At 51.4% G+C, this 20,640-nt stretch overlaps 1 protein-coding gene across 8 annotated transcripts; it reads left to right on the top strand.

The window, feature by feature from the left end:
• Positions 1 to 490: 490 nt before the first annotated feature.
• PCBP3 (poly(rC) binding protein 3) lies at positions 491 to 20,168 on the top strand. Of its 8 annotated transcripts, none has more exons than XM_062506608.1 (13): positions 491 to 559; positions 833 to 856; positions 1,607 to 1,639; positions 2,165 to 2,281; positions 2,786 to 2,917; positions 3,181 to 3,309; positions 5,551 to 5,694; positions 8,137 to 8,178; positions 12,193 to 12,271; positions 12,920 to 12,979; positions 15,433 to 15,485; positions 18,170 to 18,339; positions 20,029 to 20,168. In XM_062506608.1, exons 1-13 carry the CDS (start codon positions 491 to 493, stop codon positions 20,063 to 20,065), a joined length of 1,089 nt encoding a protein of 362 aa, XP_062362592.1. In that variant the 3' UTR covers positions 20,066 to 20,168. The 8 variants fall into 8 exon arrangements, with proteins under 8 accessions (XP_062362592.1, XP_062362593.1, XP_062362595.1 ...); XM_062506609.1 differs by having other exon boundaries at positions 12,196 to 12,271; XM_062506611.1 differs by having other exon boundaries at positions 5,551 to 5,625.
• The last annotated feature ends 472 nt before the right edge of the window (positions 20,169 to 20,640 follow it).

The raw sequence follows: 20,640 nt of genomic DNA on the forward strand, positions 1-20,640 counted from the left end.
AGAGGGCAGAGGAAGAAAGAGAGAGAATGGAAAAGGAAAACAGCATGGTTTCATTAGATATGTGTGACATGAATAGCTGGAAGTGGTGTGGTCCACAGTATGCCCAGCTGGGGAGCTCTCAGATCATGATGTGTGGCAACCAGGATGCCAGCTGTATCCTTCCTGTTCAGTGCTCCTGGGGTCAGATAGACAATTCCTGGCCACTGAAAAAAGTGCCTTGTGGCTTTCTTTATGCTGGAAATGCTGAACTTTGGTTTGCTAGAGAGGTGCTGTGAGTCTTTTAAAGCCCCAATACAGTCACTGGCCCTTGGCCAGGCTGCTGATCTGCTGCCCTGGTCCAGAGCTGTGTTTTGGCTGTTCTGTCCCACCCCGAGGAGTCTGTTCTGAGAGCAAACCTTCCCCGCTGTGTTCCCAGGTGATCCAGCCAAGGTGCTGCCTGTGCTGGGGCTGCTCTCCCAGCTAACGCGCATCTCCCATCCCCTGGTAGGAAATGGAGTCCAAGGTCTCTGAAGGCGGCCTCAACGTCACCCTCACCATCCGGCTGCTGATGCATGGCAAGGTAAGGAGCTCCCACAGTGGCAGTGTCCTCACAGGTGCCTCTCGCGCCTGCCCAGGCCCACACACAGCTCTGTCCACCTGTGCTAGCCCCAGGAATAGCTGGCTGCTGGTGGGGAGGGTGGCATGGTGCTCCTGCTCCCTCATTCCTGCTCTTCAACCCTATCCCTCTGCTTGGGACAGTGTCCAGGAGGTCTTTACTTCATGATGGGGTTGGGCTGGATTCTCATCACGTTTTCTAACGTCAGTTCCTCTTTTTCTGGCTTTTTCTCTGTAGGAAGTTGGAAGCATCATTGGGAAGGTAAGGATGCCTTTTAGCGTACCTTTGATGCTGGTCCTGCACCTGTGGCATGGTAGATGCCGTAGTTGCCTCTTCCCTCTGATGTCCTGAAAAGTGTGGGGTGCCTGAGCTGGTTGCTGCATTTGTGAGCCAGAAATTAGGAGAGATCCACAGATTGGTCAAAGACCATTCCCCTAAAAACCCCACCAAGCACCAGACTATTCCCAGCTGCTTCACTGAGTGATGGCTGGGAGTTTACAGTCATGTTGCTCTGGTGTTTTTATTAAATAACTTCTTTAAGAGATACTAAAAATGTCGCAGAGATACATTTAAATTATATTTTAAACAATTCTATAGCCCCTGTCTCTGCTGCCAGAGGACTCCATTTATCTTGTGCAGAAAAGCTTCCTGAGGTGCTCTGCTGTTTCCACAGTAGTTTGGAAAGTCCTGTCTATACAGGATTAGGGTTTTTTGGGGTGGTTTTTAAAGAAAGGTTTATGGTGGCAGAGATTTGCAGCATGAATATGTTTTCCCTGCAGACTTGTGCCTTATTTTTCCATCAGCATGTCCAACTCTGGGAAGATTCACTGTTGTGAATATGTGTATATATATATATTTGATGATTTACATACTCAGCTTTTCAGGCATCACAGCTCCCATGTTTTTGGCTATACATTGCCATTTATTAGGGAGATGCATTTTCAGTAGGATTGTTTTAAAGGTTGAAGTCTTGAATTTTCAGTAATGGCTTGGTTTTCCCTCCTGTTTCAGAAAGGAGAGACCGTGAAGAAGATGCGTGAGGAGGTGAGCAGCCTGCTCTGTGTACGATTTGGAGGAAGGGAGTGCAGAGTGGCCAGAGCTGCACATTGCCCTGTGTCAGATGTGCAATGATCCCCAGGGTCAGGATGAGCAAGGCAGCTGTCCCCAGAGCTCTTTGGACCAGTTTTCTCCCTTCATGCTCAAACTCCTATCACATTTTCCAGAGTCAAGTATTTAATGAAACATTAAGTCAGTTGTAAGGTGCTTTGAGTTTGTCCAGCATCTTTGTGCCTGCAGATCCCAAGGAGCTGTCAGGGCTGCGAGCAAAACTCTTTGCAGGCAATGATCCCATGAGCTGGTCTTGCCTTGATCCCATGGGTTTGCTTTGCAGTAAAACACTGGAAACCCTTTCTGAGGGTTGGGATAAGGCAGGGCTGAAATCACTGCAGAGGAGGGGTAGGAGTTTGGAAGGTTTGATGGAAGGCTGTGAGGCTGGCACGGGTATCAGGCTGAGAGAGGACCTGACCTGATTGCTTGGCTGTGGCTATTCCAGGACTCTTCTCTTTCCAGAGCGGGGCAAGGATTAACATCTCGGAGGGGAACTGCCCTGAGCGGATTGTCACCATCACTGGCCCCACTGATGCCATCTTCAAGGCTTTTGCCATGATCGCCTACAAATTTGAGGAGGTGAGAAATGTGAGCCAGCCCATGGCTGGTGACAGCAGTGCCTGGTTGGATTTGCCTAACTGGGACATGGCCTCAGCACAGAACCTTTCATACGTCTCTAAGTAGAGTGGGTCTGGAGCACAAGTCTGATGGGGAGTGGCCAAGGGAGCTGGGGACTCAGACTGGAGAAAAGGAGGCTCAGGGGGGCCTTCTTACTCTCTATAACTGCTTGGAAGGAGAGTGTAGCCATTTAGAGCTACATATTAGGGCTACACATAACAAGTGATAGGACCAGAGGAAATTACCTCAGATTTGGGTTGGATTTTAGGGAAAATTTCCTCACTGGAAGGTTGGTCAGGCCTTGGAACAGGCTGTCCAGGGCAGTGGTGGTCACCATCCCTGAAAGTGCTCAAGAGGAAATGCTTTAGTCACCTGACCACAATGTGTGTGGATGTAGCACCTGGGCACTGGAGGTGGCTCTGGTGGGGAACCAAGGGCTGACATGCTGCCCTTTTCCTTCCCAAGGACATAACCAACTCCATGAGCAACAGCACCGCTACCAGCAAACCTCCGGTGACACTGCGGCTGGTGGTGCCGGCGAGTCAGTGCGGCTCCCTCATCGGCAAGGGGGGCTCCAAGATCAAGGAAATCCGAGAGGTAAGGCAGATTCCATTTCATTATTGCATCTCAGTGCAGCTCCTTGGAGCTGTGCCACAGCCAGGGGGGAGCTTCCTTGGAAAAGGGGATCCCTGTGGTGCACCGTGCATCACATTGCTTCCCGTGGTGGTCTGGCTGCTGTGGGAGCAGTATCCCATGGGATGCCACATGCCGGGCCCTCAGGAGGCGCATGGCGTCGGAGCTGGAGCTGGTTCTGGGTGAAGGCTGTGGGGTTTCTCCTTCCTCTCTCTTTCTGTCTTCAGTCCACAGGTGCTCAGGTCCAAGTGGCAGGGGACATGCTGCCCAACTCCACGGAGCGGGCGGTGACAATCTCGGGGACACCTGACGCAATTATCCAGTGTGTCAAACAGATCTGTGTGGTGATGTTGGAGGTACAGTCTGTAACAAAGGGGGTAAAGTGAATATGGAAAAGAGTCCCAGCTGGCCCCACCAGAGCACTGGGAGCTGTGGAGCATGTCTCTATCGTCCCCTTCACTACACACGTTGTTGGACCACTCTCATTTCCTGGCGCTCCACTGGAAACACACCCCATGTCTTTTCCCCACCATTGTCTATAGTTTCTAGAGTCCCATGCTGGAAGCCTGTCTGGTCGAGTTCCCTGAAGGAGGTGGTTTGTGTCAGAGCAGAGGATGGCTTCAGGGCAGAGGAGTGCCAGCAAGCTGGGACAGCCTGGCCTGGTGTCCCAGCAACACCCAGGGTACAGTGGGAAGGAGATGGGGGCTGCAGCCACTGCTCCAAGCACCTGGTCTCTGACTCACAAGGGCTACAATCAGGAGGAGGAGGAGGCCAGAGTATTCCCTGCACTGCAGAAGCTGGAACTGAGAGCACAAGGCTGTGTTCCAGTGAGGCACAGTGGGAATGGTAGTGGAGAAATCTGGTGGAGAGCAGAGACTGTAGGGCACATGGATATATGTCCAAGGTGCCATTTTCTGGGATAAATGCTGACAAGCAGAGCTGGAAGGCCTCTGCCATGGACAGATGCTGCTGTTGCTGGAGATGACCTCAGCCACATGCCCCCCGTCCACACCTGCCCTCTCAGATGGGAGAAGCTCCAGGATGGTGACACATTCACCTCCTGGTGCATCCCAGGAATAGACAAAGCAGGGACCGATGCAAGGCCCGTCTGCCTAGCTGCACAGCCCTTTCACAGGAGGAAGGAGCACGTTTCCCACTGGAAAAGCTTCAGATGGGGATGACAAGGTTTGGTGAAGCCAAATGGAAGAATCTTCAGCTTGGCAGCAGGAGAAATCTCAGGAAAATATCTCAGGAGGAACAGCCAGGAGCCACATTACCTATCCCTGATGGCTGTGATGTTCAGGCAGCTGCACTGCTGCCAAAGGAGTTTTAGGCACTGGATGACTCCAGGTCACAGACTGCAGCAGAGCTGAGCCTGAGGTGATGCTTTGCCTTGTGTGTTAAAATGTCTCACAAAGCAAGATGTGCTGTTCCTCTCTATAGCTCAGCCATGGGAAAGAGAAAAACCCACAAGTCTTCTTGCAGTCTGAAATCTGGAAAGTGCCCTGACTTTAGTGGCTCACAGAGATATTCCTTATCACCTTTCAGTCTTAAACAGATAATCCTGGCTTGCTCTCTCCAAGATTTGTAATGCAATAAAAGAAAAAGTAGGTTTGGAATGCTGGAGATGTTCTTTGATCAGCTTTCCCACAGACAGGTGCTTAGCAGGAGGATTTAGATAATGCTGCTTGCCTGCAAGTAGACATCCAAAGAATGTACAGGAAAAAAAGAACTTTCCATGAGATAGTGTAATTTCTATTGCCTGTCCTTATAGAACAGTCATTGAGTTGTTTAATTTTGGGTAGAAGCAGGAGGAGAGCTAGAATATCTCCTGATCCCTAGAAACCTCCATGTTTCCTATGGCCTGTAAGTTGTTCAGGAGAAAACTAGGAGGGAGACCCTGGGTGAGCAGCTCCTGCACATCACACCAGCAGAGCTTGGTCACTGCAGCCCTGCTCAGACCTACCCCGGGACAGAGAGCAGCAAGACTACAGTATCATGGAATCACAGAATGGTGTGGATTGGAAGGGACTTTAAAGACCATCTAATTCCAGCTTCCTGCCATGTGAAGGACATCTCTCAACTGACCACAGGTGCCTCGCAGCATCCACGTCCCAGCTTGGACGTAATGGACCACACCAAGGCCTGAAGGTGACCCTGTTCCAGTGGTGAGGAAGATGAGGGCAGCCAAAGACCTTGAGCATGGTCCCAGGTCGCTCAGATGGACTGTACCTCCCCATCTTGCTGCTTGAGGCTCTCCTCAGGGTGTTCTGAGGAGGCTTCCCAGAGCCTGGAGCAGGCAGTGTGGTTTGTGTAGAGCAGAGCAAAGCTGAGGGAGGCAGTGGAGGTCCAGGAGGCCGTTTAGGGGCCCATGCCTTGGCAGGGGATCTCCCGTGCCCCAGGTTGTCCTTGTCGCCCATGAAACACCTCTCTCCCCCATGTGCTCCTGTCCAGAAATGTGGTGTTGCCTGGTGTGGGTGTTGCTGTGGCGGCCCCGGGGGCCGTGCTCCGTTAGGTGCTTTCTAACGCTCTTTTTGCTGCCGTTTCGGGAAAGCTGTTCTAATGTTCTCTCTCCCTCTCCTTATCCCTTTTCCTAGTCCCCACCAAAAGGTGCCACCATTCCCTACCGCCCAAAGCCCGCCTCCACCCCTGTCATTTTTGCAGGTGGTCAGGTAAGAGCCGACCCGCTTGCAGCCTCCACTGCCAACCTCAGCCTTTTACTGCAGCACCAGCCGCTGCCCGTTAGTGCACTCAGGTTTCTTGCCTTCTGACTTGCATGGTGTCATCCCATCCATTGTGTGCCATGGCAGCTGGACTGAAAGGTCTTGGTTTAGCTCCTGTGATGGATGCTGGACAATGAGGAAAAGGGAAAGGCCAGCCTGGGTGTCAGCTCCATATCAGGGATACAAAGGAAACAAAGGAATGATACAAAGGAAAGGCTGGAATTTGCTTCACTAGACCCAAGTTCAGAATTTGTCAGTGGTTGAGAAGGAGAGGATTAGAAAAGCAGTGTTGAGCAAGAGGCTGTCACTGCTCTCTGGCACCTCCAGCCCACTTAAAAATACCTTTGTCTAGCTGTAATTGATCCAGGGTAGCAAGGGTTTGTTGCAGCTACTGCGCTGCTCAGGGCAGCCCCCATGGAAGAGCCATGTCCCCCCTCCCTGGCGCTTGGCTGGTTTGGGGTGCTGCTTCCCCCTGTGGCAGAGCCTGCGCTGTGTCACCCTCGGTGACATTGCAGCTTTGCAGACACCACATGCTATTTCCAGCAGTGAGCCTTGGGGTGGTTTTTCCTTTGTGGGATAACCATCACACAGGTGAGCTGGAGGTTAGTTTGCAACTGAAAATCAATAGAAACAAGAGCAACTGAGCACTTGGATGTTTCTCAAGAGGGAACTTGTACCTTTGCTTTCTCCATCTCATCTCCTTATCTCACCTGGTGGCCCAGGGTCTGCCTGTGGATGCCACCATGCTGTGGTGCATCACATCCAGGAGCAGATGTACCTTCCCAAGAGCTCCAAAAGCCAGGTAGGGCCAGCACCACAAAACCACAGCTTATGCCACCCAGAGCAGCTCCACACGAGTTACTTATTTCTCTCCAAACCATAATAAATAGAAGGACCAACTAAGACCAGGAGCAAAGCCCAGAGCACAGGCTATTTCAGGCTGAATTAGTCACTGCCAGGATCAGGAGTGTGTCACTCCATCTGAGCAGCTGTCCTGGAAAAGAGCTTTGAGTCCAGCTGCCTGGTGAACTGATCTTTTCAAAAGGGAGAGTGAGATAGAGGCATCAGTTCTCCTCCTGTGAATGGTTGGTGCCTTGGACAGAAGTAACATGATGGGAAAAAGCAACTGTCTCTGAAATGGGAGCTCTTCCCAAGTCTGGAAGCGCTATGGCTCTGCCCGAGGGGTGGCATGGGGTGGGCGGGCAGAGGACAGCTGGTGGCAGCGGTGACAGGTGTTTGGGGTGGGATGAGCCTCAGCAGGCTGAGAGATGTAGCAGCCAATGGCAACAATGGCAACACAGGGACCAGCCCTCAAAGGTCAGAGTTGAGTTGCATCTGTCCAAGACACCTTCCTGCCCTTGATTTCCTTTTTTGACTCAATTTCTCTAATCAAAAACTAATGGCCAAATCAAGCCACCAGGACAGGCAACTCTTCAGCCTCTGTCGTGTCCCCTTTGTGCTGGGATGCTGGTGGGCACTGGGACAGCCATTTTCCCTTTACCTCTTCCATGATTTTGGGGCTTTCCTTCACACAAAGCACTTTGCTCTTTGCAAACAATGTGGCAAATTTGCAGGAGGTTCCAAGGTTTTCTCCTTTCATTTTTCTTGGCAATCTTTACTCTCCCTTTGCAAAGTATTCTCCATCTCTTTTGCCATTTCTTTCAGAGTCATCTGAATAATGTGTCAACCAGTGAGATACATTTTGCTAGCTGGTTATGTCCTAAATATAGGGCTCTCTATTGTCTGGCTCTTTACCCATATTGGTGCTTATTTTGGGGTTATTTGAAAACAAAAAGAGAAAGGATTGCTACAGAGGATGGGAAAAACACACAAGCCCACTTGCCTGGCAGATACTTGCATGGATTTATCAATTACAGCTGGTGAAAGGCATCGCAGTGCAGGCAGCCCTCGCCTCAATGCCTTTCCAAAGCCCCAGAAGAGCACTGGAATATACTGGGTGGATGTAAAGCATCCACTGCGACTTGTGCACCTGGAAATACGGAGAGGCTCACGGAGGTGGCTTGCTTTTGGGGAATCACACTTGGTCAGTGATGTCACTGTGCATGCACCTGCTACACGGGTTAGTGGTTATCAGAGAATCACAGGAGGGTTTGGGTTGGAAGGGACACTAAAGATCATCCACTTCCAACCCCCTCGCCACTGATCCTTATTTATTGTACAGCAAAGACCAGCCACAGCCTGATATTTCTACTCCATGCAATGCTGGCACCTAGAAAAAGCTGTTTCTTTCCTTCTGAAAAAGCCAAACTGCGCCTGAGCCCTTGAAGTCAGGTAGCTCAGCATGTTCTAGGTTAGATGGGAGGTGGAACATTTCCCTCCTGCCCCAAGGATTTGGTGCCCCAGGGAGTTTAATGTGGCACAGGGGATCTCATCAGAGGGATGGAGTTCTCTCCCCTTGTCCTACTAGCCGTGGGTAACATCTTTGTTTTTCCTTTACAGGCCTATACAATTCAGGGACAATATGCTATTCCACACCCGGATGTGAGTTTTACCCTATTTCTTCTTACACCCTTCTCTGTCACCTGCATGCTACTGCTAATTCACATAATATTAATATTAGCCAATAATATTAATAGTATAATTTCAAAGTAACTGGCCGTGTGTAGTATCTGTAATACCTCGAGTAGCCTTTTAACCTGTTAGCACTAAACTTTATTACTTCTGAGGACTTGGCCTGATGCTAAATTGTTTGCTCTATTCAGTGCTATCCCTTCATTGTGAGAGAAACCATACTCTATGCATTTTGTGCCTCAAAATGATCAAAACAAGAAAAAAAATAATACTTTCCCTTTTATTTCCCCTTGTCTTTAAAATGTTGGTAAGCCAAGGGCATGTATTTAGCTGCTGAGTGCCTTGGTTGGGTGGGAAGAAACCAGAGCTCCGGGGGTTTTGTGCTTGAAGCCTGGGCAGGGATGTGCCTTTCTGAAGGGGTGCTCCTTTGGGTGATGTAGAAATTGGACAAACCCCCCCCACTGTGTCTCCCAGAGGGATGGGAAGGTGTGTGCTGCTGGATCATCCTGCTGAGGGCCCCCAGACCAGCATGGTCACCCTGAGTTTGGTGTCTGTCTCACTGCTGTGGGTGGCTGTCACCCGTGACAGGGCAGCATGGGGACAGCTCCCACTTCACCTCGGGATCCTTGGTGCAGAGGCAGGAGCTGCTCTGAGCTACTCTGATTGAAGTTTGCTGATGCTGGGATCCCCTGGGCTCCTGTGCCTGTGGGGGGTCAGGGGGCACTTCTGTTGAGGGACATGGAGGGATCAACAGCTGGAATGTGTGCACCTGAAATTACCAAGGGAAATGGAAAGTCAGTCTGTTTGAAGGATTTCTTTGACAAAGCAGCGAAGCTTTCCTCAAAGCAGCTTTTCTGAGGTGGTCATGGCTCTTGGAAAAAGCAGGGACTTTCTAGATGTGTTTCCAAGGGGATAAAGTACATATCAAGTCCCATTGCAGAGGGTCCCTCCTGCTGCGAGCAGGGGTCTGCAGTGAGGCTGAGGATGTTGCAGTGGGGGGAAGCCTTCTCCAGCCATGCCACCCATGGGAAGGGGTTGATGCAGCTCAGTGTTCCCCTTTCCAGTGAGTGCATTGGGTACGAAATCATGGAATTACTTTTTCCATGTTGGAGAAGGTGCTAAGGCTGTTTGATACCATGATTGCCTGACCCATATGGAAACATTTGGGAGCTGTAAGCTGGATTTTCATCCTAGGAGAAATGGTTTCACTGGAATTAGAGGAATCCAGACTTTGGCTTTCCATGTGACACCAGTATGTGTGTACTCTGAACAGCCTGCTGTGATGGTTAGTAAGAAATATTCCTTATTATGTACTCTTTGCTTTTACTCCATAAGCAGAATATAATTAAATAACCTGTGTATTTAGGGTAGATCAATGCAGTCTTTATCCCAGTTTTGCTTTGCAAGTGGTGCCAACAGCTTAGTGTTTTCCTTGGTCCTATATTCCTCTGATTATCAGGATTAACATACATTTGCTGGCTGCACTCTGCCCCACTCTCAGCAAATTTCTTGAATAAAATTGTTGGTACAGGGGCTACTCCATCCTTACTCTGGGGTGTTACTTCAATGATTGGTCATTTTAAACAACCAGTTCAGTGCAGAATCCAGTCAAGAATGTGTTTTTAGGGCATTTTAAACAGGTTTTAGGTGTCTGTGTTTAGTGTCTGCCTTTTGCAAAGCAGGCAGAATTTTGAATGCGCAGTGTGTGCTCCTGCCTTGATTTTGTCCACTGGAGAAACATCCCAGGACAGGGGAAGCTTTGGCTCATGAGGGGCTTCAGCATTGCCTGGGTGTTTTTTTTCTGTTTGAGATGTGATGTGTAGCTGTTTGTCTTCCCAAAAGCTGTGGGATTGTAGACTCACAGAATGGGTTTGGTTGGAAAGGCCCTTAAAATTCCAAATCTCCTTAAATCTCACTCCAAACCCCTGCCATGGGCAGGGATACCTTCCACTATCCCAGACTGCTCCAAGCCCCAATGTCCACCCTGGCCTCGGACACTTACAGAGATCCAGGGGCAGCCACAGCTTCCCTGGGAACCCTGTGCCAGGGCCTGCCCACCCTCACAGGGGAGATTTTCACCCCAGAATCCCATCTAACCCTGCCCTCTGTCAGTGTGAAGACATTTCCCTGTGTCCTGCCACTCCAAACCCTTGTCCAAAGTTCCTCTCCAGCTCTCCTGGAGTCTCCCTTCAGCCCCTTGAAGCATCTACGTGACCTCCTCTGGACTCACTCCAACTCAGATCCATCTCCTTCCTGTGCTGGAGACCCCAGAGCTGGATGCAGTAACTCAGGTACAGTGTCACCAGGGCAGAGGGGGACAATCCCCTCCCTCAACCATGGAAGATGAGCTGGAAGAGAGGGACATAGCAGCTTTATCTCTGACAGCTGGTTACAGCCATCTTCTCCTCTCCCAGGCTTGTTTATTGCTGTAATTGCAGGGGATGCATAAATACCATTTATCCAGACTATGTCTGGAAGGTCTAACTAGGTCCGTGTTAGAAAGGATTTTGGTCTCCCCTACTTGGCACAGCAGGACCCCTGTCCCAGGAACCCACGAGGCAAAGAGGTTTCATCTCTAGTGTTGCCAGTGGGACCAGGTGTCGTGAGGAACTCCAGAAACAGGGTGCAGCTCCAGAAAACAGGATAATTCTGAAGTTAAAAAGCAATGGATGCTGCTGTCCCTGCTCTCTGCAGGAGTAGTGGCATGCCCAGTGTTATCTGGAGACAGCCATGTTGTATCAGGAACCCATCATATCACACCTTTGGCTAAAATACAGCCAAAGACAGCCAAAAAAAGCACAGAGATGTGCAGGCGCCTCTTCTTGTAGAGTGGTGAGACCTCTGGCCTGAAGCAGCGGAGGCTGGGTGTCCTCATGCCTCTTCAGGCAAGACAGGGATCCCAGGGGTACCTGTCCAGGGATTTTCAGGTGTTTCACCCCTTCCTGCTGCCCCCCTCCAACCTCCCCCATTGTGTGCAGCCCCCCGGCTCCACTCTTCCCAGCATTTCCCCTCACCGCTGCCAGCCAGACCTCCCCTCTCTCCTTCCCCAGCCCTGCTGCAGCAACAAGGAGGTGTTTGAGTCTTGTTATCCCCCAAAACATCTAAACTATAACTCCTGCCTCCCCATTGCCAAGGATGATGAGCAAAACAAGCAGTTGAGTTTGGGGGGTGATGCTGTGCTGACACACACAGGTGCTGAGCACCTGTGAAAGTGGGAGGTGATAAAGAGCCTCCCTCCTGCTCACTGTCAGACTTCAGCTCAGTTTGGTTTGTTTTCTTTTCCTGTCTTTTTTTTTTTTTTTTTAAATTTGGAGCAGTAGATCCAAGCACAAAATGTATTACAAACAAACAAACAAACAAACCTCTACAAAACTGCTTCCTGACCAGGCAGCAAAACCTCCCTGGCACAACAAGGGATACAAGGATCTGAAATACCTACTGGTCATAGCTGAAGCCCATAATTCCCCATATTCCTAATGAGCTGGCATTTAGAAATGCAGTTTATCTATCTCCCAGAGGCACTTTCCATCAGAGGCACAGCACAAGAATATGTGCTGCGGGGACAAGCAGTGACAATGCAGCTCTGGTGGCACAAAGAGGGTCCGTGGGAGCTGGCTGTGATGCCCACCAGCTGGCCCTGTGCCGAGGGAGAGGAGCTGAACTGACACTAAGAATGGACTTCTTGCTGGTATTGTACTTCAGATCCTGACCAAGCACTTCTGCCAAAGATCTGGGCTTTATTGCACTATACCCAGGCCAAGTCCTTTCTGTTAATGTTTTTGCCATGTCTCACCATGGCTTCCTGGTTTTTGTTTTTGGGTTTTTTTAGGGTTTTTTTTTCTATTTTTCTGTTTGTTTTCCTTCCCCTTCCCCTTCCCCCCCCCCCCCCCCTTTCTGTTATAATTTTGTTCTTGCTTTTCGGTGTGACTTGTTGTACTCTATGACAATAACCTTCTTAGTTCTAATGTCCCTCCTACCCCTCAGCAGTTGACCAAGCTCCACCAGTTGGCTATGCAGCAAACCCCTTTTACTCCCCTTGGACAGACCACCCCCGCTTTCCCTGGTACGTACCCACACGCCCTTTCAAGATATCCTTCTCTTACCTCTAGAGTTTCTCTCTCTTTCTAAACTTGTTTAATGGAAGTTGAGCAGGGCGAGTAAAAAGTGGCAATACCCACTTTTATGTGAGAGGTTAAGGAGAGGCTTGATGGATGTTGTGGGGGTAATGGAGCTCAAGGGCGAGCTCAAGGGCGAGCTCTCCACCTCGGCTTTCCCAGCAGAAGCTGTGAGCACCGTCCCTCCCTCCACGGAGGAGGCAGCATCCCCTGCCCCGTGCCGCTCCGGATTCCGGAGGGATATCCGCTCTTTCCCGGCGGGAGCGGCTCGGGGCCGGCCGGGGGTGCTGCCTCGGGGAGTAGTGCTGAGCCAGGCAGGACAGCGCCCCGCAGTGGGAAGGAGTCGTGGCCGGAAGGGGCTGCGGTGACAGGAGAACAGCCAGCCCCGGCGTGGCCCACGCCTTGTCCTCGAGGCTGGCATGTTCCCGGTGACCTGGGGAGCAGATAGAGCACAGGGGATGGAGGTACTTCAAGTACCGCTTGGAAATTACTTTTCTGACAGTATGTTCATCATATTTTGAGCTTCCTAGATGAAGTGACATTGCTTATCTCCTCGAAGGGAAAAGCATTAAACCTGTTTCTTCTTTGCTCTTCAGGAGAAAAGCTGCCCTTACATTCCTCCGAAGAAGCTCAAAATCTGATGGGCCAGTCATCAGGTAAAACACAAAGCTAGAGGGAAGTAAACAGGCTTTGGTTGAAATATATTCAGTAAATAGGACTGTGCCATTGTTGTGCTCCAAGAGGAATTGTGGTATTCATGGAGAAGATAGCAGGTTGTCTTGGTGGGCAGGGAGAGATTGGGCAGCACTCTTCTCCTTGGTGCAGCATGTCAAAAGAAAAGTGCCTTGGCTTTATTGCCTGGCTCTGTGACGTTGGTGTGTAACTGCCATAGAACCACAGAATATCATCATCTGGAAGGGACCCATAGGGATCATCCAGTCCAGCTTCTGGCCCTGCACAGATACCCCAACAATCCCACCCTGTGCATCCCTGAGAGTGTTGTACAAATGTTCCTTGGGCTCTGGCAGCGTGGGGCCATGCGCATTCCCTGGGGAGCTTGGTCAATGCCCCAGCACCCTCTTGGGGAAGAATCTTTTCCTGATATCCAGTCTGACCCTCCCCTGGCACAACTCCATGCTCTTCCCTCAGGTGCTGACCCTGGGCACAGAGAGCAGAGATTGGTGCTGCCCCTCAGGTGTGGTGAGGTCTCCCTCAATGCTCTCTGTGTAATGGGAAGATACCAGAGTCATCACCCTTATTCCTGCATTTAATTTTGCATAAACTTTGCTCAGAAACAATAGAACAGTGCCGATGGGAACAGCCATGACATGCAGCTCTTGCCATCTCTGAGCCATTCAGGGTGAGTTGCAATTTTAGTGGGACAGGACCCTGAGGAGCCAAAGTGTGGCTGCAGGCTTGGAGAAATTTTGCTGTCAGATGTCCCACATTCATCCATATGTGAGGAAGAGATTTGTCTTTTGTTTCCTACCACTGCACAGAGGAGCTATCCTGAGACCTGGAGGCTCGCAGGCAGGATGAACCAGACCTGGGGCACACAACCATCCCATGCATGCCTCAGCAGTTTGAGGACAGCACCTAACTACGAAAGCAAGCATAGCCTGAGCAAATAGACCCCACGAGACTGCAGAAATACAGATTTCTTGTGCAGCCATATTTTCTGCATGCCCCTTTGCCCTTTCCAGTCACCCAAGGCATTAATCCTGTCCTGACACCCTCACTACAGCCTCAAAGAGTGCTTGTACATATCAGAGTGGGAGGATCTGGAATGATGAAATAAACAGTCTCCAGGTCATGGAAAAGGATGTGTCCATTCCTCAAAGGCTATGTGATGCAGGGATGTGTAGTACCATGGCACCAGGTGTCACAAGGGCTTTCAGCATCATCCATGTAATCTGAGTGTGGGATGGAGGATGCTGCCTATGAGTCAGAGCTTAGCCCATTTCCCAACATCCTGAGATCATGCATGAGCACATCAGTGATAACCAGAGCTCCTCTTCCTCTGTGCTGAGGCCCTCCATGGAAATATATGAGGAGTTGGATGCTGCTGCTGTCTTGTTTTGCAGGACCTCTGCACTTCCAGTCTCCTTGCACTTCTTCATTCTGCACCTCCTTAACCAACCACCCTCTTTTCCACATCCGGCAGTCTCTTCTGCTCTTAGAAGCTTTCATCAGTGTTTTATATCATAAGGGTTTTTTTCAGTTACTACAAATTCCAGTCAGGCACCAGACAGCTTCTTTCTTGCAGATTTGATGTAGGTTGTCCCTGCTTCAGCACTGAGGTGATTTAATATGGAAACCATGGGAGAGGCAGGCTTTGACCTAGAGCACTACAGCATGGTAGTACCTTACCTCTGGAGCTGCATTCACAGGGTATCCTACTGGCTCCAGCCATTCCCACCAGGGAGCAGAGAGCTCTCCCTGTTCCAGGAAAGGGTGGGAGGAAGCATGCCGCTGCCTTCACTCCTCACTGGGTATTTTTGGAGGGAGGCAGGATCTAAATCTCCATAGTGTTCATATTGCTTTCCCTTGGGAATAAGAGGGTACTGGGTCCAGCTAGGTTGCATGTCTTAGCAGTCTGGCTGAAATTCAGCATGAGAATCTGTGGGGCTTAACTTGCAGAGGACTTGTGCCACCAGATCCTGTGGGGACACTGATTTTGGGGCACCAAGCTGCTGTCACACCCCAGCAGCTCAATGCTGCTGCTTCCAGAGAGGGCTAGAGGGTGCATGGACGGCATTCCTGTGGGACTGGTGGGTGTCCCAGCCAGCATGCTCTCTGCTGCTGTGTGGGAAGGTGTTTCACCCACCTCTTGTTGTTGATGCTGTAACTTTGCATCCTCCTCTGAAGCCATTCCCAGTGGGAGGATGAAGCGTGAGAAGCGAGGCATTTGTGGCATGCAGGGAAGGTGACACCCAGCTCCAGTAGAGTCAGGTAGCAACCGTCTTCCTCCTCCTTGTCCCGGAGTGTGTGATCCCCTTCCCCTCCCAGCCTGGAGCAGGACACAGCCTTGGCAGTGTTGCAGGAAAGCAGCGGAGCTCCGTCGCATTGCCTCTGCCAGCTCTAACCATGTTCCCTTGCATCTGCCCAGGTTTGGATGCCAGTCCCCCGGCCAGTACTCATGAACTCACCATTCCCAATGATGTAAGTAAATCCAAGTGCTTCCTTGGCGTGTCCATGTGTGCATGTGTGAATACACATATATCTGTTTATATATACATACATGTATCCATGCATAAGCTGCAGCCATTTGGGTTTGTTAAATACATTTAGAGATGCCTCTTGCCCGTGTTCCCTTGTCCATGTGCAGTCCGTTGGGGATCAACCTGCAGCACAGAGCACCCGTTGGACTTTACCCCATCAGTAGCTTCCCTAGGTACAATCCTTAGTGCTCCCTTTTCCTTTCCAAGTGAACTCAGTGCTCATGAAACATGCCCAGTTGACAGCACTGGGTAAGGGAGAGAGCTCTCATGCCAGCCCTGATTAAACTCTAAATTGCTTAATCAGGCCGTGGTGGGTCTGAGGTGATGTTCCAGCTCAAGGGTAGTGACTGGGTGGGGTGGTGGGAAGGCGGAGGTAGGTGACATTTGTGATGCCACAAAGTGCCACATGAGTGTCTGAAGGACAGTGCGTCTCAGCTCAGTACTGCTGGCAGGCAGCTGTGGGGTCTGATAGGTGGAAGCTTTGTGGTAACATGGATGCTGGGCTAGGATATTTGCTGGAAGGAGGCTGGAGCCATGCTGGGTGGGGAGGAGGTGGAGGTGGAATGGAGACCACGACACAGTCAGCACCTGGATCCATGAGCCTCCCTTGGTTCTGAGCTGGTTTATATGGATTAAGACCCGGTCTGTGCTCTGATCAGGATGACAGCAAGTGGAGGGTTGACATCCAGTCTCTGTTCCCATTTCCATCACTGACAAGCACCTTCAGCCCATCCTCATCAGGAGTCTCTGAATGGGGTCTGGTAGCTGTTGCTCCTTCTTTCTGCTCTTCACCAGCATCCAGCAGTGCCAGGGAAGGGCAGCAATCCCAGTGGCAGCTGCTGGGCACATCTGCCAACACCTCTGTCCACCCGAGAGACGTGGCAGTGCAAGAGCCTGTGAGCATCTGCTGTCTGAAATTCTTGGAGATGCTTCACCCTGGGCCAAATCACTACAGGAGGGATCTGCAGAGGAAATCTGACTCCAGATGTACTCCTGTCCACCCAGCAGGGACCCCTCTCCAGCAGGCTGCAGGGAGCTCTGCAAGCACTCCTGAGGTTCCAACAGCCACATCTGCTGAGCATGGAGGACCATAGCAATGAAGGCATCTTCCGAAATACAAAGAGACCCCCTGCAAGAGGACTCATGTGGGAGGAAAGGATGCAGGAGACCTCTGAGAACTCAGGAGCACTAGGAGCATTCACTCGCCAGAGACCCAGCTTTTGCCAGACCTGGGAGACATTAGATGTCATCACCTGCATCTTGAAAAATTCTTCCTTAGCTCTCCCCACTTTCAAAGGCTGTTTCAAAGGCTTTTAAACACCTGCTGCCACCCTCTCAGGAAGCAGAGGACAGGTTTGGGTTCCTTTAAGAGTCACCAGGCATGTTTTAGTGGTGTAGCTTGGAGGTGTGCTGCAGTGGAAGGAAATCTGATGATATCCATCTTGCTGCTTCTCTGACTATCAGGAGAAACTTGAACGCTGTTCATCTTGTGTGTAACTGAGCATCTACCTAAATAGTTTGGCTCCTCTGGTCTCTCCAGCAGATTTTCATTTGCTGAAGCATCTTGGAGTTATTTCTGTGCTGTGAAGGCCAGGATGGGCTGAACATCCCCCCACAGACCCTGGGACAGTGGATACCCTTCCAGTGTATATTCAGGTCCATATGGGATAAACCATCATGGCAGCCCCATGGTATGACCAAAGGATCAGGGAATATTTGGAAGAATAATTGTCTCTGTTTACACCGTGCAAAAATCCAGCAGCTGCCAAGATGAACATCCCATATATAAAATGCCCTTGGAAAAGTGCTCAAATGGCCAAAAAGGGCACGCAGAGCACTTCATGCTTGTGTTGGTCAAGCTGGATATCCCTATATGTGTTACCAACCTTTGGAGATGCTTTGAGGGAGTTGCACAAATGAGCAAAGACCGTTGAAGAAATTCAAGCTGCTGAGGACCACTGAGGAAATTCAAGGGATGAACAGTTGAGGAAATTCAAGCCTCCGGATGACTCTGATTTTTTCACAAGAGCATGAAGGATGTGTTTTTATGTAGAGTCTATTCTGTGGGTGCCACAGCTGTGTGGTGTTCTTCTGTGCCCACTGGCAAGCCCCTGAATTGCACCAAAAAAGCTAGAGGGGGTAGCAGAGGCACTGAGGGTGTCCCAGTGGGATAGAAGAAATGTGGAATGGGGTCACTGCACCAGCTGATGTGGGGGCTCCTGGGGTTGGCCTGTCCCCAGGAAAGGCAGCAGGCTTGTTTCCTTCTAATAACGTGTCCAAACCACCTTTGGGTTTGCTGTGACTGGCAAGGGGATAAGTACTTGCAAAACATTGACCATTCATTAAACCATGAGAATTATTACTGAAATGAGCCCTCCTTGAAGCCCTCTGGGGTGCTGATCACCACATGCAGATAATGGAGATTCTTCCCAAGGAGCAGAGCAGGGCAGGTGTCTGGATGTGTCCTTGGAGGACCGTGCTCATGCGCTGGTAGGATTCACCCTGGGCTGTCCCTCTCCTGTTTTCATGAGCATTAAGGTCACTGGTCTCAGGTGTGCTTGCGTTCCGCCAGTGACTGCCAGAGCTGCTGCTTCTCAGACGTTCCCTCCGTGCTTTTTTTCCTAGCTAATAGGCTGCATAATTGGACGCCAAGGGACCAAAATCAATGAAATTCGGCAGATGTCGGGAGCGCAGATCAAAATCGCCAATGCCACAGAAGGGTCATCGGAGCGCCAAATCACCATCACAGGAACCCCTGCAAACATCAGCCTCGCGCAGTACCTCATCAACGCCAGGTGAGACCCCCCGCCGACCTCCACCGCCTCCCACCGCGGCTGACCCCATCCCACCACGGTCGATTGCGTCCTGCCGGCATGCCGGGAGCAACCCATGCTCCCGGTGCTGTGGGCCAGCAGGGGCTTCTTGAGGCCAGCTGGGATGGACGGTGCCTTGCTGAGACCCCTGAGCAGGGACCAGACATCGCCAGCAGGACATGTCCCCCGGCTGGCACTTTGGCTGGGGACTGGGAGCCGCCATGCTGCTGGCGGAGTGGCCACAGGTTGCACCAGGTGCCTGCCCTCCTGCCTTCCTTGCTCAAGGATTTCGCTGTGGATGAGGCAGGGGACGAGGACAGGAATGGAGCTGAGCTGGTGGCAGGGAGGTGTCACTTGGGACCTGCTTGCTGGGATCCCAGCATCGTTTACCGCCTCTTCCATGTGCTTCCAGGCCTCCCAATGGCTTTCCTTCATTCAGTGAAAACAATCAGTCCAATAAACGCAAGACACAGGAACGGCCTGACTGGTTCCTTTTCATCATGAAAAGCTTGGCACTGCAAGACTTCACAGGGCCAAGGGTGCCCAGCACTGCTGCCGGCTGGGGATAGACGCAGCCTGTGCCATGGGGTCCGGGATCCAGTGAGGGGAGCGTGCAGGGGAGGCAGCGTAGCTGCAGAGATGAGCTGCTCCGTGCTGGCAGTGAGCTGTATCCAGGCTGCTCACTCAGACCTGTTTGTTTGTGTCTGTGGACTCGTGGAGAGGGAGTTTAAGAGGATACAGGACTTTCCTGGTAGCTTTGCACCTGCCTGGCAGAGCCACTTAGATGGGCCCATCTACCTGGGCGGGATTGATGCCATGCCAACCCACCACCAGTCCGGATGCGCTCAGGAGGGAGGCTGTTGGCAGGGCCTCGAGGACAGGGGACGGCTGGCAGTGACTCTGGCATTTGTTGGGTTGTGGGCTGGGAGCACCAGTGAGCTCTGTATGTGTTTTCTCCTCCTTGCACCCAACCCACCCAAGCCCTGACCTGCAGTAGACCCCTGCCATCCCATCCCACCCCGCTACCCCGCTGCCCATTCCTGTGACACCTCTCCACCTGCTCGGGAGAGGCACAGGGCCAGCCCCCTGCCCTCGGGCATGGCTGAGTGGCTTTCCCTCAGATCCTTGCCAATCCCCCCCCCCACCCCACTCCCTGAGACAGAGGAAGAAAAGAAAAAGAAGCTGCTCTTAGTTGCTGGGAAAGGCTGGCTGAGCTGCCCCCTGTGCAGAGGTGACCTAGTGGGGCAGCAGGATGGTGCTCAGCCTCTCCCATAGTTTCCAAACCAGAGCAAAAGGAAGCAGCTGGGGGAGCTGGCACAGCTGCCTGTTCCCTGCAGGAGGGATGCTGCTGGAAGTGAAGCCGTGCTCTGGGATGACTCCTGCCAGTACCTCTGGTGGGTGACACCCCTGCCACGACATGGTGACAGTGAAGGGCTGCAGCCAGGAGAGGGGAAGCCAGCCAGCCATTGCACTGGCTCTGTGCTCCAGCCCGTCATGCTCTCCTTGGGGGACCCCAGGCCATGCAGTGATGCTCTGTCCCCTCCATCTACACAGGGTCTGGGCAAGAGGAGGAGCTGCTCTGCAGGGTCTTCATTTTCTTTTCTGCTCCGGTGATTAAGCACTTGTTTTTTGTCTCCCTCCCACCCCTCTCTCTGCCCCTGTCTATTCTAGGCTGACGTCTGAGGTCACTGGAATGGGCGCACTCTAGTTTCCACCCACCATCCTCCACTCCGCACCACCCGACCCTCTCCAGCCACCGGCACTCCACCCAGCCTGTACTGCCTGTACATTTACTGTCTTCCCCTTGCCTCCACAGATATTCTTTTCTTTACTAACGAATATATATATACATATATAAACACATGCGCATATGCACACACTGGAACGTTTCTTTACAAGCTCTTTTCTCTGTGCTCCCAAGGCTGCTCCTAAACTCTTTGGTTATGGTCCTTGTTTTCAGCATTATGGTGTTAATTCTTCATCTGCTTTTGGGGGACAAGGGCGGGGGGAGGGGGGGTTGGTTTTTTTCTCTCACTGGTGGAACTTCAGGAGCTGGCGGGGTCTCTAGTGTCAGTCTAGCGTAACTACCTACACATTTGAGTTGACATTGGTGGTATTTTCTGTAGCCTATGGACATACGTGATGCCACCCAGAGCTGTGCCTGCTTCAGATGACTTAACTTTTCTCACCCTCCTCCCTTTGGTGCTTCCTCCTTGCTTGTCCTGGCTCACCTTTTCCACCTCACACCCGTGCCCTCAGGGTAAGGGCATGCTTTTCACCCCA

Source organism: Cinclus cinclus, chromosome 21 (genome assembly GCF_963662255.1).
Source record: "Cinclus cinclus chromosome 21, bCinCin1.1, whole genome shotgun sequence".
Taxonomy (NCBI): domain Eukaryota; kingdom Metazoa; phylum Chordata; class Aves; order Passeriformes; family Cinclidae; genus Cinclus; species Cinclus cinclus.